Source organism: Hippocampus comes, unplaced genomic scaffold, assembly GCF_001891065.2.
Source record: "Hippocampus comes isolate QL1 unplaced genomic scaffold, H_comes_QL1_v1.1 scaffold242, whole genome shotgun sequence".
NCBI classification, from domain to species: domain Eukaryota; kingdom Metazoa; phylum Chordata; class Actinopteri; order Syngnathiformes; family Syngnathidae; genus Hippocampus; species Hippocampus comes.
The window spans coordinates 877,096-894,106 of record NW_017805385.1 but is presented as its reverse complement, the minus strand read 5'-3'; the positions used below and the strand labels follow the sequence as shown (position 1 = coordinate 894,106).

General features: G+C 41.0%; 1 protein-coding gene across 2 annotated transcripts in view; it reads left to right on the top strand.

The window, feature by feature from the left end:
* Positions 1–17,011, top strand: part of col14a1a (collagen, type XIV, alpha 1a) — a 103,789-nt gene that overhangs the window by 72,439 nt on the left and 14,339 nt on the right. For both annotated transcript variants that reach the window (XM_019872916.1, XM_019872917.1), the window contains exons 34-40: positions 1,983–2,141; positions 2,813–2,890; positions 3,756–3,842; positions 6,628–6,681; positions 9,688–9,783; positions 10,148–10,201; positions 14,490–14,543. In XM_019872916.1, coding sequence (XP_019728475.1) covers positions 1,983–2,141; positions 2,813–2,890; positions 3,756–3,842; positions 6,628–6,681; positions 9,688–9,783; positions 10,148–10,201; positions 14,490–14,543 — 582 coding nt within the window. The remainder of the gene's footprint in view (positions 1–1,982; positions 2,142–2,812; positions 2,891–3,755; positions 3,843–6,627; positions 6,682–9,687; positions 9,784–10,147; positions 10,202–14,489; positions 14,544–17,011) is intronic.

Genomic DNA, 17,011 nt, shown 5'->3' with positions numbered 1-17,011 from the left:
ATGTGTGAGGTGGGCGGATTTTGACAGGAGCAAAGAACTACAAGTGAAGTGACATTTTCTTCCCGCCAAGTGAAGCGATTAAAGCCAAGACATGACAGCACTTCACATGCACCTTTTATATTGCTAAACCCAATAACCTTAATCTTAAACCGTCAATTCTCTAAAAGAGGAACATTTCCAATCATTTAACTTATCATTTGACATCACGGCATTATGGATGAAGGCCAGGTGCAAAATAGCCAAGGAGACTATTTTACATAAGGCACATTGAGTTATTGCGCGCTAAAAAGAATTTGTTTTTATCAGAGACCCTTTTGGTGTCAAATTTATTTTGTGTTCGTTCACATTTTATGGGGTGGTGGTTAGCTTAGACCTTAGACATGAAATGCATGCGGGGCTGTGGTCAGTTAATGTTATTAAAATATCCTACAGACAGAACTCCATATTTCGCCTAATGTCCGAAAACCACAGTCAATCATCACCAACATTTATTTATTTCTCTACTTATCCTCACTTCAACCTCTGAAAATATTGGCAAGATTGGGCCAGATAAGATCAGACAAACTCACACCAACCATTCATATTTTAAATATAACACTGTTAAACAAGCATTTGTATTTCCCAGCGCAAAAATGCCTATTGATAAACAAAAATGATTAAAGAGAGAGATAAAGAAAAGGTTGTTTTCCTTTTCGAGATTGCTGCCCCAAGCGGGGTGCTCACAAGCATCTTGGTGGTCGGGCACGACGCCCGATGGCCTGTCTGTGGGGAGGGCTCTGCAGTCACGGTTTGAGTCGTCCTGTGGACCTGTTAAGTTCAAAATTAAACCAAATAATGTTTTTGGAACCTAAAAATGCAGGCTCCGACAAAGTACAAACAAAAATTGCTTGTCACAAGGAGCAAGGAAAAGGCAGAACCAAAAAGGAAATGACAAGAGTCGAATTTACATGAAAAACAAGATCACGAAGACTAACTCACACCAATACTTACAAAACGACTATGAACGAGAGGTCTAGAAAACACTTGAGCATAAACAGTAAGCAAGGTCAATTATCCAACATAGCGTAGGCAATTTATCAGTTCCTTCAATACTGTGCAAGGTTTTGATTGGGAAAAATTAAGGAACGGGTGCGCCTGCTGGAGAGGAACGCCCTTCATTCCAGCTGGAGTTGGAACAAAAACAAAGACAGACATGATGGGAAACTGCACAGCCTGCTTCCCTGTGTGGTGTGCACCAAAAATCGTTTACATTGAATATAGCATTCAGGGATACAAATGAACGCAATACATTCAAATCCACATTGAAAATAAGTATTCACAATAAACGGCACATCAGAATCAACTTTGTAGCGTTTTGCCCTGATTACATTTCTTTTTTTCCACTCTTTGCTGTTTGTTTTGCTGTGTTTGTGCTCTTTCAAGATAAGAATCACCCGATAACTCGGCGTTATGGATTCTTGCTCTCACAGTCCAACAGAGTTAATAAATTTCCCCCATTTCCTCCCAAAATCATACGTGCAATATGACTGATAATGCATCACTCTCAGCAGAAGAAGCAAAAGCAATTTGTCTCATGTCTGGAAAATGATAAGCCAGACCAAAATAAACGAGGTGCTTTATAAACACCAAGTGATGCTGTTGATGTTTGAGACTGTGAATAATCACAAACACAAACCTTTTTATTTATTTCGCTTTTGTTTATTTGATGTTTTACCCTAATTTGCTCTTTTATTTTTCCTATTTAGTCCTTTATTTTCAACCTGCAGTCTTGTTGTTGATCTCTTGGGGATCAACATGACTTACAAGCCTTTGTTGCCACCAAATCCACTTTTTACTCATCCACTCATCACAAATTTAAACAAACTAAAAAATTCCGATTGCATTGCCTCCTTTAATTTATTGTTCACTTTTGTAAGTGTGTAACGTTATGTTCAGCAGTTTTGATAAATGCTCAAATGCATTTAACGCTCGCCTCTGTTTAGCTCCATGTAACCATCAGCAAGACGGCAGTGAAGGTGGTGTTGGACTGCGCCGTTGTGGGAGAAAAAGCCATCACTGCAGCCGGGAACATCACCACGGATGGCGTGGAGGTCCTGGGTCGAATGGTGCAGTCTCGAGGCAGAGGAGACAACTCTGCTTCGGTCAGTGTGGAGTCATGAATGTTCTACCGCCATATTAACATCTGCTGATTATGCCTTTAAGTCTGTCAATCATGAGCATGTTATAGCATCGAGGCCATTGAGGCAGCTGCAAAAGCTTCTGGAGGGTTTCAGACTCCCTCCAGATCAGGAGATGAGCACCCATCCACATCAAGAAGAAATAAGCATATAACTAAAGATTTTGTTGGTTGTTTCATTTCATACTTGAGCAGACCTTCCAGAGATCCATATATTTGTATACAATTAAAAGGTACATTTTCTGTGCTGTCCCCTAAAAAAATGTAATCAAATCATCAGGAACACATTTTTGACAGTGTAAGAAGAACATTTTGAACAAGACAGAGTTAAAAAAAAAAAAAAAGAACATCATGCAGAAAAAAAATACTTTTGAATATTTAAAAATAAACTTCATCAAGCAGTGCAATGCTGCAATGACGTGTGTGTGCATGTAAAAAAGCGGAGATGACGGACAAGTGCATTATTAGCCACGCACCACACATCAATTGTCACAGGAGGAGGAGAAGTGGATTTTTTTTTCCTTTTTTTTTTTCATCCACTTAACAGTAACCCTAAGATGTTCACATCACATCACACGTCTCTAAGGCCACAAAAGCCTTGAACCACACTTTGTTTAACGTGGGGTGTCTTTGCAGTTTCAGCTCCAGATGTTTGATATCATCTGCAGTACGTCGTGGGCAAGCAGGGATAAGTGTTGTGAACTGCCAGCTTTGGTAAGAACACACACACACACACACACACACACACACACACACACACACACACACACACACACACACACACACACGCGCACACGCGCACACACACTTGTCATCCCTGAATGTGCAGTCATTTGGCGGATATCACAGCCTGAGATAATCAGAGCCGTAATTGTGCTTGTGATCAAACTGAGTGATGATAAAACCAGAACGACCAAACAAAGATGATATCCAAATGACTTGGAATCCCTTTGAATGGGGATGGCCACTGGCAAAGCAGTACCGCCGTTTAACCACACCTAATTTCATTTACAAAATCAAATTACAGGCAATGGGCACCAAGAGGATGATGTTTCCATTCCCATTATGTTCTCGTGTACACACACGAGAGAGAGAGAGAGGTATACATTGCAAAATCCCCAACAGAACGAGGGCTTTGAGTAAATTATTATCCATTGCATTGCATTATATGCATGTGGTGTAGGGTTTTTTTCCCCCCAAGTGATTGTAAAAGTACTGTCTCAATAGCAGTAGAAAATTACCAATGCACTTGCTCAACAAATTTTTTTCTTCTTTGTTTGCATATATTCTCATTCATCCAGGCCGTGGTAATCTGCGAAATTTGGCTTGAGACAACTGGACTTTTTCTTTGATACATTTGTTCTTTTCGAATAAAGATCAAAAATAAATTTGGAAATTATTTGGCATACGACTTTCACATGGCTAAATAATAGGAAAATAATGACTGAGATGGGCATTCAATACTGATAAGCATACTGGTTTTTTTTTTTTTTTTTATCATGAAAGATTGATGAGAATGAAGAATTACGTGGACTCCACACATCATCCTAATCTGGTTTTTGGTGCATTCATGTTGCAGCGAGTTGAAGAGGAGTGCCCCTCAATGCCCCATGCCTGCACCTGCTCTCAAGATAGCAAGGGACCCCCAGGACCTACCGGACCTCCTGTGAGTCCTTGTTGCTTGTCTGCTTCAGAATTCAATTTGACTACAAATGTCTTGTTAGTCAACTTGTATTTGTTCATTCTATTTCTCTTTGCCCCTAATTTATAAGTTATATTTTTCCTCAGTGCCTTCATTCTTTGCCAATATAATTAGGAAGTTAGGAACGAAAAGTTTAGTTTGACCCAACACTACGCGTTCTCTGAGGAATCTCCTTTTAATGATTTGGTTTCTGAACGTCGAGGAAGATAAATTGATTTCAATTCAAACATTATACGAATTGATATCACTTTTGAGAAATGTTTCCAGAACATGCGATGGTGTAGGTGTTTTTCAGAGAGAGCAAAGTAACCCATAAACAAACTTCTTGCCATCATTCTCATTTTTCAATGAGTCCGTCGCTGTCTCCCCGCTCAGTCTTTCCATTCACCATATGGCCTGTGTTTTCTGCTCTTTGTTTACGACTCTCTAAACTCTCAATCATTTTGTCTGTCTCCGCCATCGGCACCACCTAGTTTGAGAGAGTAATTAAACGGTGATTCCATTTATCACAGAAGATTAGGATCCACCACACTTTTCATCCCTGTGCAACCAAGTCAGGTCCACTTTCTCATTTGAGGACTCCACATGTCCATTTGCCAGCGTCTTTCTAATTTTCTTTAATTATGTCTCACTTAAGAAGCTTGTATTGCAACCCGACTGCAATTCAGCGACACATAGCCAATATATATGTAAATGCTCAATTTCCAATGTTTCGTTATCCTTAAACCAACAACAGCGCAGCACGCGGCTGTGACACTGTCTTTGTGGCCATCCTATTGTTTGCTTTTCACGTCCTCTTCATCCGAACACCGACTCTCTCTTTTACTTTTTCTGTATGGCTCCTTTTCACAATGTTTGTTTGGCCCCGCAGCTTTGAATAGACGACTTAAATCACATTCTAACTGGGAATGTGGCCGTCAGTGAATGCCATGGTGCCATAAATCTTTTCAGTGTTACAACAGCATACCGGTCGCCGATTCGTTCTGCTCCAATGTGTGTTTGTGTGTTTATCACATACCATACCTTCTTTCAACACAATGCATTGGTCATTTGATAATGAAGAATGTTTATCTGAGATAGTTACGATGTTGGAGTTTGGAAGTGCAAACTAAGTCCGCGAGTAACTAGAGCGCATTACGGTACTTGAACGCTCCCGTTACGTTTATTTCAAATTAGGACACCAAAAATATCAGTTTGATCAGTGTGACGCGCCGCACCATCAAAAATTAAACTGTGGTTAAATTAGGGTGTGATATTCCATGTAAATTCAGTTTGATTTAAACTACATAATAAAAAGAAGAAAAATAACTTTTTTTTTTTTTTTTTTTTTTGTGAAAATTGAAATTTCAGTGAGGGATTCAAATTCAAATTATACAGGTCAGATTCAGTTTTTCAATTCACTTATTCAAGTTTCGCAATTGTAATTCAAATATAAATTATTCAGATTTAGTTACTGGTGCCACATATTTCAGCCCATAACTGGGCTCTATTTGTGTAGGTAGCAGAGGTGCGCTCCAGCGTAAAAAAGTGGTGCATCTTAATGTTTGTGCCACTGCAAACCTAGTTTGGGAGTTTGGCAGACTGTGCTGCGCTATGCTGGGCATTATGCCTGACCAAGGGTGTTTTCTATAAACCACCTCACAATTTGGTGACTGGAAGTAGACTAAACTTTAGACCAGTTAAAAGCTGGTCTAAGTTGTGGCGCAGGTAGTGTTATGCAATTTTGAAGAATTTGATCGAGCTGCAGGCAGTTAGATTCCGCGTTCCGTTGTGTGGTGTACATCATTTCATTCATAAATATGACAACAGCATGCAACAAACCCTTATTCATTGTAGAAATCAATTTGTGACTTGAACACATGTTGATGATTATTATCATTTTTATTCTATTTTAAAAATCACCCCATTTGGCTGCTAAATGGCTATATGGTGGGGGAGGGCTGGTTGTATGGGGTCAGATATGGACACGATCTGGAAGGCGAACCCCAAGGACCCACTTCACAGTGGTGATGTGTTATTGCTCAGGACATTTTTACATCATCAGTCCAAATAAAATTGCATAATGCAGGCTGTCAAATGCATTCCAAAGCAACAGGGGATCAAACAAAGCAGCCAAATTCATTTGTTTTGGAACGTCTTTATCCTGACCAGAACCTTCCAAAAAGCCAAGGTTTAAAAAATGAGCAATTCTTACCTTATTCGTACTGCAGTCGTACTGTTTTCAGATTTTGATAATTCAAGACTCATGAGCAATCCAAAAAAGAATTCATTTTGTTATCCAGAGTCCTTCCAAATCAATCGAGTATTCATGGATTATTTTGTTCAGTAAATAGACACTATTAGTCTGTCAAAGCACATAGAATTAATATGAATCTACAGTTGGAAGGAGTTTTTACAAGAGGAAGTAATTTCTTCCAAGTAGAATAATTTATAGCTTCAGGGACAAGTTGGAACTACAGTCTGCCGAAAGTTTGCTGGACTGAGACTTTCCTTGTGGATACGACTCAATACTAAGAGCATTAAAGTGACATTTTTGCTGAGTTATTGAGGAAGCATAGTTGAAACCGGATCATTGTAGGAATTAATCTTTGCCTTGTGTTTTACATTGACTTTTTTTCACACTTTTGAATCTTTTGGGGTTTTTAACCTCATCAACAAATGCCTTGGCGCAGCTGTCCGTTGTACAAATGCAATGTGGCCTTTCTTAGGGGAATCATGATACTGTATGTTAAGCTGTGGTGTGTTTCAGGGTGGTCCAGGGATACGAGGAACACGAGGAGACAGGGGGGAACCTGGAGTGACGGTGAGTAAAAGTCCAATGTGTTTTCGGTGCCGTGCGAGACGCATTTAATGCTTTGCTTCACCGGACAAACAAATGAAGCTGTTACCATCTTTTTTGTGTGTGCATACGGCGTCCCCCAAAAAAATGACATCATTTGAAAAATGACCATCTGAGTAACTCCACGTCTTAGGATGAATCAAATTAGGTCGGCTTCATGTTGACAAATACAATTTTTATTTTAAAAAATTCTAATATCATTTTCAAATGGATAGATTTAATAACCGGTGTCGCAAAAACACCGATTTCATTTCACCTGCATTATACTGGCATCGAAGAAAAGAGTCGTAGCTCGTGTGCTGTGATAATCTGTCTTCACCCTGACAAAAAAGAACATGTAAAACACTAACCCTAATGACTTCTTATGACCATTTGAGCACCAATTTGTTGAATAGACATCGTATGCTGCATCATTAGGGAATGCAATTTGTAAACTCCTTTTCGCCGAAGGGTTGACTGGTAGCTTATTAAATGTGCTAAAAAATGAAGGAAGTGGCTCGGTGACTTTTTAATGAGTCGAAGACAATACGTGGAGGTACAATGCTAGAGGGGGATGACAAAGCCCTCCCATAAGCAACAACTAAGTGAGGATCAATAAAAACACCCACAACATCTCTCAGCAGTGTTGTCACGTACTTGCTGACTATACATTCTCCATATGTTTGGTCCAAACCTGCTCTCCAAGGATAGAACAGCCCCCATTTACTGCCTGTTGATGTGGTCAAAAGAGGGATGTGAAATGCTCATAAAGAACATCCCCTTTTTTTGTTCTTGAAGCACGGCAATAATTGTCACTTCAGAAAAGACAGAAAGCAGACGTCTCACTTTTAAACGGAATTTAGTTTCTCTCTAGCAAAGATGAGAAGATTGTGTGCATTTGCTTTACAATTAAAAACAGTTCCTGGGTTTGTCAAAATTCCCCCAAATATCAAGAATTATAGCCGGATTTAACCAAACATTTCTTTCAATGTTGAAATTGTTTCATTTTAGAGGTGGATCTTTCTTATGCGCGCGACTAATGGCTAGTCCGGTTTTTGTGAGAAAGGCAACCGGTGGTCTGGATCCTATTCTGCCTCACTCAGCAGCGAGTGTTATTTGGCTTCCTGCTTCTACGAGTGGAAGCAGAGCCCAGAGTGTGAAAAAACAACCAAGTTCACCGAGCTGATAGACAATAAATAACGCATCGCCAAACACGAATCCTCACACACTTCTTCACAGAGCAATCAAGTAAACGCCATATTTCAGGAGCTACAAGAATCTGAATTTAATCCATCAAACACTCATTGCAGCTCTTCTTACCTTGTGGACATGCACTATTTCAACCTAAACCCCACCCCATAAAGCAAGTGGTCATACAGAATTGATTACAATTTCATTCTGGCAGTCAGCGCTTAGCTTTTATTCACACTAACGTCCTCTCTCTGTCGTAAGCCGCGTCTTCCTTAACTGTTTCTCTGTCCTTTAGTGGTTTAATCAAAGTGATAAAGTACAATATACTGTACATGCAGCCTCAAAAGCCTATAGAGGCTCACCATGTAACATTGCATGGTGCCTAGACATCAAACTGCAGAATGTGCGTGTGTGACTTGCCAACTGTTATTTTTCAGCTGATTTGTACGGTGTGCGAAGGACTTTGCTGTCACACACAGCATATCAGTAACATTTACAGCCACATGTGATGGCAAAAATGGCACGTTACTGATCTAAAGGATCCCATAGGTGTCTCATGTGCCTTAATGAACTTTAACAGCTCTTCTATAGGATTATCCACTGTCGTCTCCGCACGTAAAGACATTCAAAATAATTATTACCAAAAAAATAATAATAATAATAATAAAAAAATGTACACAGGTAAGAAACTAACAAGCCTGGGTGTTACCTAACGAGCATGGAAGTTACAAACCCAATGACACTGTTACAATTGGTCCTATATTTTGTATACCGTATTTACACTATGGTGCAGTGGAAATAAGAATCCAGCTGTGGAAAGACTTTGGCTGTTCCGTGCCCCCATCCCCATCGTGGCCATTTAGTCTGACATGAAAAACATGTTTTGGGTAAGGTTCTTCCAACCACTTGTGCTCAGTCAAGCAGGGTGGCCTTTCAGTAAGTCAATGACAAAATATTGCTATTGGACTGAGTGAAAATGCGATGAACGTAAGATGACCCACCCAAGAATCTTTCTCAAAATTCCCACTAAGGCACCAGAGGCGGAATAAAGGACATTTCTTCTTCTTCCATGCAGATAATGTGCGTTATGTGTGAATTTCAGGGTGCGACTGGCACATTCATATGCCGCACACATACTCGCCTGCAAGATCACAATTGCTTCATAGCATTCTAACCCCTGCAGCCTCCGCCAAGGTATTTGAAGAGGTCGACTGTTCTGTTGACTTCATGCCACCACCAGCACGTTCCCATGGACTGGGACTGTGGTGATAAAAATGACAGATTAGATTTGATTTTAGTTTCCCTTGTTCTTCTTTTTATTTATTCAACAATTGTTTATCCAGCCATCATCTGATCCGCTTATCCTCACGATGGTCGCGGGCGTGCTGGAATATCCCAGCTGTCTTCGGGCAACAGGCAGGGGACACCCTGAACTGGTTGCCAGCAAATCGCAAGACACACGAAGACAAACAACCATTCACACTCACATTCACATCAATGGACAATTTTGAGCCGTCAATCAACCATGCATGATTTTGGAATGTGGAAGGAAACCGGAGTACCAAGAGAAAGCCCACACAGGCATGGGGAGAACATGCAAACTCCACGCACGAAGACCGTGGCCAGATTCCAATCTGCAGCACGAGGCTGACGTGCTAGCCAATCTACCGCTGTGCTGCCCCTCAGCCAACAACAAAAAAAAAAAAAAATCAAGTTTGCCCAAATGTGTTTCATATTTTAGCTGCTGAGTAAATGTGAGAGTCATGAAGTATAGCAAACACTCTTGGTTTCTCTCTGTAGGGTCTTCAAGGGCCTGTAGGAGAAGCTGGCTCTGCTGGATTACCGGGACCACCAGGTCCTCAGGGACCCAGTGGCCTCTCTATTCAAGGGCCTCAAGTAAGAGTTGCTTGATGTGCATAGTACTTACCAAAAATGATATGCATGTCCGATATTAGATAAATCCCACATTACATGTTTAAATTGTACTATTGATTCTAAATACATGCGAAATGATACAACGAAAAAAATAGTTTGCAAACTGGGCCGAAAGATCACATTGTGCCTGTGTTTTCAAGCACCTGCCAGCATAAACTGTCAAAGGAGATCCTGCCAGACATTTGTAGGCATGAGTCCAAAACTCACTTGCGTTAAGGGAAAACTTTATGAAGAAAACTGATGTTGGTTTCTTTGGTCCCACATCGATCGCGATGACCGCTATCACTCAAGACAACTGACATGTGGAACACTGTTTGTATTGCAGGGGGCTGCTGGGGAGAAGGGAGAGACGGGAGAGATTGGCCCAGCCGGCCCAATGGTAAGAGTTGCTCTGCATCTTTCGAAAACATCGTGGGCTCTGTTTTGACAGAGAGCGCATCTGCAGTGGGGTGCAAATGCTGGCAAATTCTGGTTTTTGAGCCAGTACAAGGCCAGTTTTGTCAGACTGGTCTCTGCCGAACTGGGCGAGCCGCCGCAGCAATGGCAGAAAGTCGAAAATCTAAACGTACGCCTGCTCATACAACACCTAAGTGCCGGTGCAGGGTAAACTTTTGGCTTGATGAAATTTCAGTCAATTTGATTGGGGCACAAACAGAACAGTCAACGAGCGCCACATACATGTGTGGTATATGTCAAGACGTATTTCATTCATCGATATGAGAGCAGCGGAAATCAAAACCTCTGAATCATTGTAGAAATCAATACATTGAGTCAATTATTATTATGTTTATTATTATATTTTTAAAAATCATTCCACTGGCTGGTCAACGCTCGAGGGTAGGGGACCAAATGAAAACTTAATGGCGCAGATTTTTGGGAGCCGCATGTGCCTGCTTCAGGCGGCCCATTGGTCCAGTGGTTACTATGTCAATCTCACAGTGCAGAGGTACCGGGTTCAATTCCCCCTCCGGCCTCCCTGTGTGGAGTTTGCATGTTCTCCGGGGCCTGTGTGGGTTTTCTCCAGGTACTCCGGTTTCCTCCCACATTCCAAAAACATGCATGGCAGGCTGATTGAACACGCAAACTTGTCGTGAGGTGTGAGCGCGGATGGTTGTTTGTCTCTGTGTGCCCTGCCATTGGCTGGCAACCGGTTCGGAAAATGAATGAATGAATGAATGTGCCTGCTTCACTCATGTCTGCGTTTTGCCATGCCGACACAGTCAGCACCCCACTGTTGTGTCCCATTTAATCGGAGTTGCCCTCTTTCGGCTTCAAAAACCTGTGCTTGTTTGCAAAATTACCAACACGGGGTCCAACCTGCCTCCGCGCAAGGTTTGCTTTGCGCCGTGCAGATTCACGACTGTTAAGAAAATCAAGCCCTAAATCTTATGAACGTAAGAAAAACAGAGTTGTTTCATCGGCTGCCCAACAATCATGTGTTTCATTCCTCACTCCGTTTTGGTCATCAACAAATCAACTGAAACCCAGCTGTGACCGTCTATAAATTTTTCTTCTCTGTGTATTTGCATGTGCGTGCATGCATGATGAATATAAATGAGCCTCCCATGAATTATTAGTGAAGTCCCCGCAGCCTGCAGACAGACGTCAACAAGCCTTGTTGCCATAAAAAAAAAACAAGATTTAATGGCTTCACCGCTTTAAAAAAAAGTGTTCATATACCGGTAGTTCGTACAGTACATGATGTGCTGTGATAGTTCCCTTCAATAAATTCCATTTTATCCATCTTGTGAGAGAGAAAAAAGTGGTGCTGGATGAAATCGACTTTACCATTGAAACTCCCGGATGAGTAGAAATGATTCACACATACAGTAATTATTCAAGTCCTAAAGTTAGTATTATCTGTTACTGTCTTGCCAGAGCAAATTAAATATTAATCTGGGATGGCTTCTGTGAGCACTGTGAGTCCCACATAAGCGGTGCTTATCAACTTTGTTTGACATAAGATTCAGTTTAGAAAGAGCATTTATGGAAAGTGGGCTCCCTAGCTGACACTTACCCAACACTAAACTCAAGAGTGCTGAGTTTGAATCTCAGCTTTGAGTATGTCACGTATGCGTGGTGGTGGTGGACCCCAAAAAGCAGGCAGGAGGGAGGAGCAGGGTGTATTCGAAGAAGTGTATTTAAAACAAAGAAAACTAAATCCAAAACAAAGTCCAAAGTAACAAACAAAAACCATGACTTAAGATAAAACATAACACTGACCAAAACCTGACAAACAAACATGACAGCAAACAAACATGACAGTAGCACAAAGCAACAATGACCCGACACCGAGTGTTCGGGCTGGGAGTCTTTTTAAAACACTAATTACATAATGACCAACAGGTGTGCAGCTGCAGGGAGAGCCCTACAGTGCCACCTGTTGGTCCCACACCGAATCATGACAGTACCCCTCCCTCAAGGGACGGATCCCAGACGTCCCAAAGTTGTCCAAAGGCTTGCCTCGCCAGGGAACAGTAACTAGATGCGACGGCAACCCTTGCCTCGCCGAAGAACATGAACAAGAAGCGACGGTGACCTTCACCTCGCCAGGGAACAGGAACAGCCGCACGTGGGCGTGGACGTGGCATGGCCCGTCGTCGACGTGAATGTGACTCAGCTCGAACAAACACTTGACGAGCCTCGGCTCAACGTGGACGCGGACGGGGCTCGGCCCACCGTAGACGCGGCTTGACGAGACGAAAACAGGACAGCCGCATCACCAGCGCTGCCTGAAGGGGAAAAGGGTGTCGGCCGCAGACGTGCTCCGCCAGGCACATGATGGAATAGGAACCAGTCTTTGTACCTGCGGGGTCCAGGTGGTCGGGTCATTCTGTCACGATGCGAGGTGGTGGTGGACCCAAAAAGCAGGCAAGAGGGAGGAGAAGGGTGTATTTGAAGAAGTGTATTGAAACTCAGAGAAAACGAAATCCAAAACAAACAAAGTCCAAAGTATCAAACAAAAACCATGACTGAAGCTCAAAACTATCAATAACAAAAACATGACCATCTAAACATGACTGACAAACAAACATGACAGCAGCAAAAAGCAACAATGACCCGACAATGATTGCTCGGGCTAGGAGTCCTTTTAAAGCCACTAATTACCTAATGACCAACAGGTGTGCAGCTGCAGGGAGAGCCCTACAGTGCCACCTGTTGGTCCCAAACCGAATCATGACAGAGTACATGGATAACAAATGGTTTCCTGTTGATAATGACCTCATCTAAAGCAACCCACAAGCTGAACAGTGTCCTCATTTTAAGACGCTATTCATTTCCAAAAGCGGTATCATAACCCGAATTTGTATGTTAAGTCAGAAACGGTCCGCGTCTTTCACTAACCTGTGCTACTGCAGTAGTAAAGTCAGAATTACTGTAAATGTTGAATGAAAAACACTTCCAAGCGATAGATGGCCTTCATCATTTTATTAACCTATGTTACCAAAGTTAAAATGTTACCTTGGAATAATGTGATAAAAGAATAGGGAAGTGTATTCATGTGTGTGTGTACGTGTGTGTGTGCTTGCGTGATGGCTACCATTTTTCAAGCGTGAAAGGAAATATAGCACCAATAGAGCAATTTCTCTCTCTCTCTCTTTCTCTCTCTCTCTCTCTCTCTCTCTCTCTCTCTCTCTCTCTCTCTCTCTCTCTCCTCTCTCTCCCTCCTCCCCCGTTTCCTTTTCTCTTTTTCTTTCTTCTCAATCTTCATTCCTTCCTCCATCAGTGGCTGCAGTCAAGACCATGACACCAAAATGTAACCTTGTCATCGGCATCGGCACTTTCTTCCTTTCAGTTTGATAGGAAAGAAAATGCTGCCACAATGAACCGCTAGAAGCTAGAATAATGACATTCATCTTATTTTGGATATGTCATATTTAATCATCTAATGTTTATTTTCAACTTGTGCAGAAGATTTGGATATTTTCCAAGACATGATTTGAGTTATGAACAACATTATTTAACATGAACTTTATTTTTAAATCATTCACACACAAATGTGTTGTTTACATGGAATGTTTACTATGGAAATAAATTGCTTGCTTGATACTGTTAAGCTTTTCGTATGCACAAGAAAATAATTGCAAATCATAATAATCTTTCCACACGGGACAATTTTTTTTTTCTCGTTGAAAAATTAAATAATATTAATACAGTAATAAGCACGGTGCCCAGATTTAATTTGATGGAAAACAGAGTTGTTTCATAGCCCGACAATCACATATTACATTCCGCACTCCATTTTGGTCATGAGCAAATCAACTGAAACCCAACTGTGGTGATTTTTCTTCATCTATGTAGCCATGCTAGCAACACTGACAGACAGAACAATTCAAATTTCTTCCCATAGTCGGTAAAAGGTCCAATTCACCTATTGGTCCACCTGTTGCCATTCGTAAAACAAAATGATAGCTTTGTGTTCAACTAAACAGGCCAACATTTATAATTACATAATTACATTGTGAGTAAATTGAAACAAGATCAGCGTTATTGCGGTGTTCAGGATATTTTGTGATTTTTTTTTTTTTTTTTAAAATAAGGCTCTGTGTGGTAAGAATTTTCTTATGTAAAATATGTGCCGAGACTCAATAAAAGTTAGGAAACTGTTAGATGACAGCGATTTTCGCAATGATGATTGAAATCCTGCTTGTTTGTGTCATTTTTAGGGTGTTCCTGGAAACCAGGGTTCCCCGGGTAGGGATGGTCCCCCTGGAGCCAGGGTAAGACATCTTTTGTTACTAGGACACAGCAGGAAAAGTTTTTCATCATTTCAGACTTTCACGTAAATGAATTTGAAATCAACATTTAGCTTGATCATTTTAAATTAGCAACGTACTTTATGCCCAGATTTAATTTGATGGAAAACAGAGTTGTTTCATAGCCCGACAATCACATATTACATTCCGCACTCCATTTTGGTCATGAGCAAATCAACTGAAACCCAACTGTGGTGATTTTTCTTCATCTATGTAGCCATGCTAGCAACACTGACAGACAGAACAATTCAAATTTCTTCCCATAGTCGGTAAAAGGTCCAATTCACCTATTGGTCCACCTGTTGCCATTCGTAAAACAAAATGATAGCTTTGTGTTCAACTAAACAGGCCAACATTTATAATTACATAATTACATTGTGAGTAAATTGAAACAAGATCAGCGTTATTGCGGTGTTCAGGATATTTTGTGATTTTTTTTTTTTTTTTTAAAATAAGGCTCTGTGTGGTAAGAATTTTCTTATGTAAAATATGTGCCGAGACTCAATAAAAGTTAGGAAACTGTTAGATGACAGCGATTTTCGCAATGATGATTGAAATCCTGCTTGTTTGTGTCATTTTTAGGGTGTTCCTGGAAACCAGGGTTCCCCGGGTAGGGATGGTCCCCCTGGAGCCAGGGTAAGACATCTTTTGTTACTAGGACACAGCAGGAAAAGTTTTTCATCATTTCAGACTTTCACGTAAATGAATTTGAAATCAACATTTAGCTTGATCATTTTAAATTAGCAACGTACTTTATCTTGGTTGGTTATCCCTGCTGTATTTTTGTCCATGTCCCAACAGGGGCTATGAATCTCTATTTTTTGACAGTGGGAGTGATGATTCGCTATTTCTAGAGACCGATGTGTTTACCAGAAGTGTAATTAAATGTTTGCTCACAACACAGCTCTGCCGAGATTGTGCCTCATCACAATATAACGTCATAATGTCACATCAGAGAAGAACATACATTCTGTATTTGTCAAAAATAGCATTTATATGAAAAACTACAACCCAAGATCTTCTACATCATCCTGCAGTCAAAATGCAGCAATGAGATCTAGTGCTAGCCGTGTCAGTCTGAGGTTAGCTTAGCAATTAGGATGGGTTATAGCTTATTTGCCAGTATGAAGGCTATGATTCCGCTCTTAGGAGTGGTGAACACGATCAATCCAATCACCAGGCACACACAAAAATGTCCTTGCTTCCTTGTTACTCCTTTTTGGCTGCTATCGAAAGCTGGCTGTGTTGCATAGCTCTTAATCCCACCGACCGCTATGATATTGTCCCACATGATGTGTGTGAGAGACCACCTGTGCTTGTGCTTCTTGCTGCATAAGTAGTAAAAGGAGCAACTCTGCATGTTTAGCCACTCGAGAGAACCAGCCATGTTGAGTGTTCAGTTAAGTAAAACAGAAATACAAATAAAAATACAAGAATATCTGGACTGTGGTCAATCAGCGGAGGGTCCCATTGAGTGAGTCTTTAGAGTAGAGGTGACCACCCATCCTCGATCAGTAAGTAGGCTGGTTGTGCAACCTCTGATTTTTGGCAGTTGCACTATTGTAAAATTAGGGCACCTGCATTCCCAAATTGGGTGCAACGTCGAGCTCTGCGTGCAGAAACATATTGCTTAGCGAGTTCCATGTGTGTGAAATATTAATATTCAAAGAAGGCTTCATTAATTTTACATGTGGTTTGATTTGTAGTAGTTAATTAATTTTGGGGGTGAAAATGCGTACTAAGAGCTGAAAAATACACCTCTATATTGATAGATTTCACTTTTATGGCAACATTTTCAACACATGGATGTGTCCACGGTCGGTCCAGTGAGACCAAACTGTAATTTACTGCCGGACAATAGGCATTGGACAATGAGGAGGACACAAGCAAAAACAATACCATAAGGCATAGGAAAAAATTTCAAGAGGTCGACCACAAATAACAAACAACTGGCATGATATTCCACAGTTTTTACCCAAAGTGTACAAACACAAGTTTTGTCGAGCCCTCAGTGTTGTGGTAAAATTCTACAGAGAGAACTTTAGTTACATACAACTGAATGTTGGTTGAGGGCAAGTCATCTGTCAAGCTGAAGCTCATGATGGAATTTAAAGTTGAACATTTCATAAATTGGCTACACTGAAGAGTCTTGCTGGTGAGGCCAGTGGTTTCACAATCCCAGTTACACTTGTCCAATACATAGAGAAAGTTTGTAGCCTTTGTATCGATACACAAAGTGGATTTTTCTTGTTGCGTATGAATACTTTTTGGGGGAATTGTGAGATGTGAGTTTAGCCTCTCCAGTGTGTCTTTAGTGGTTTGGTCCGGATGATTGCTAGAACGCTTGACTTCTGGGTGCCTTTCACTCTTAAGACCGTGATTTGTTACTGCGTGAAGAATGTACAAAGTGCTGTTGGAGCGATTGTTTTCAT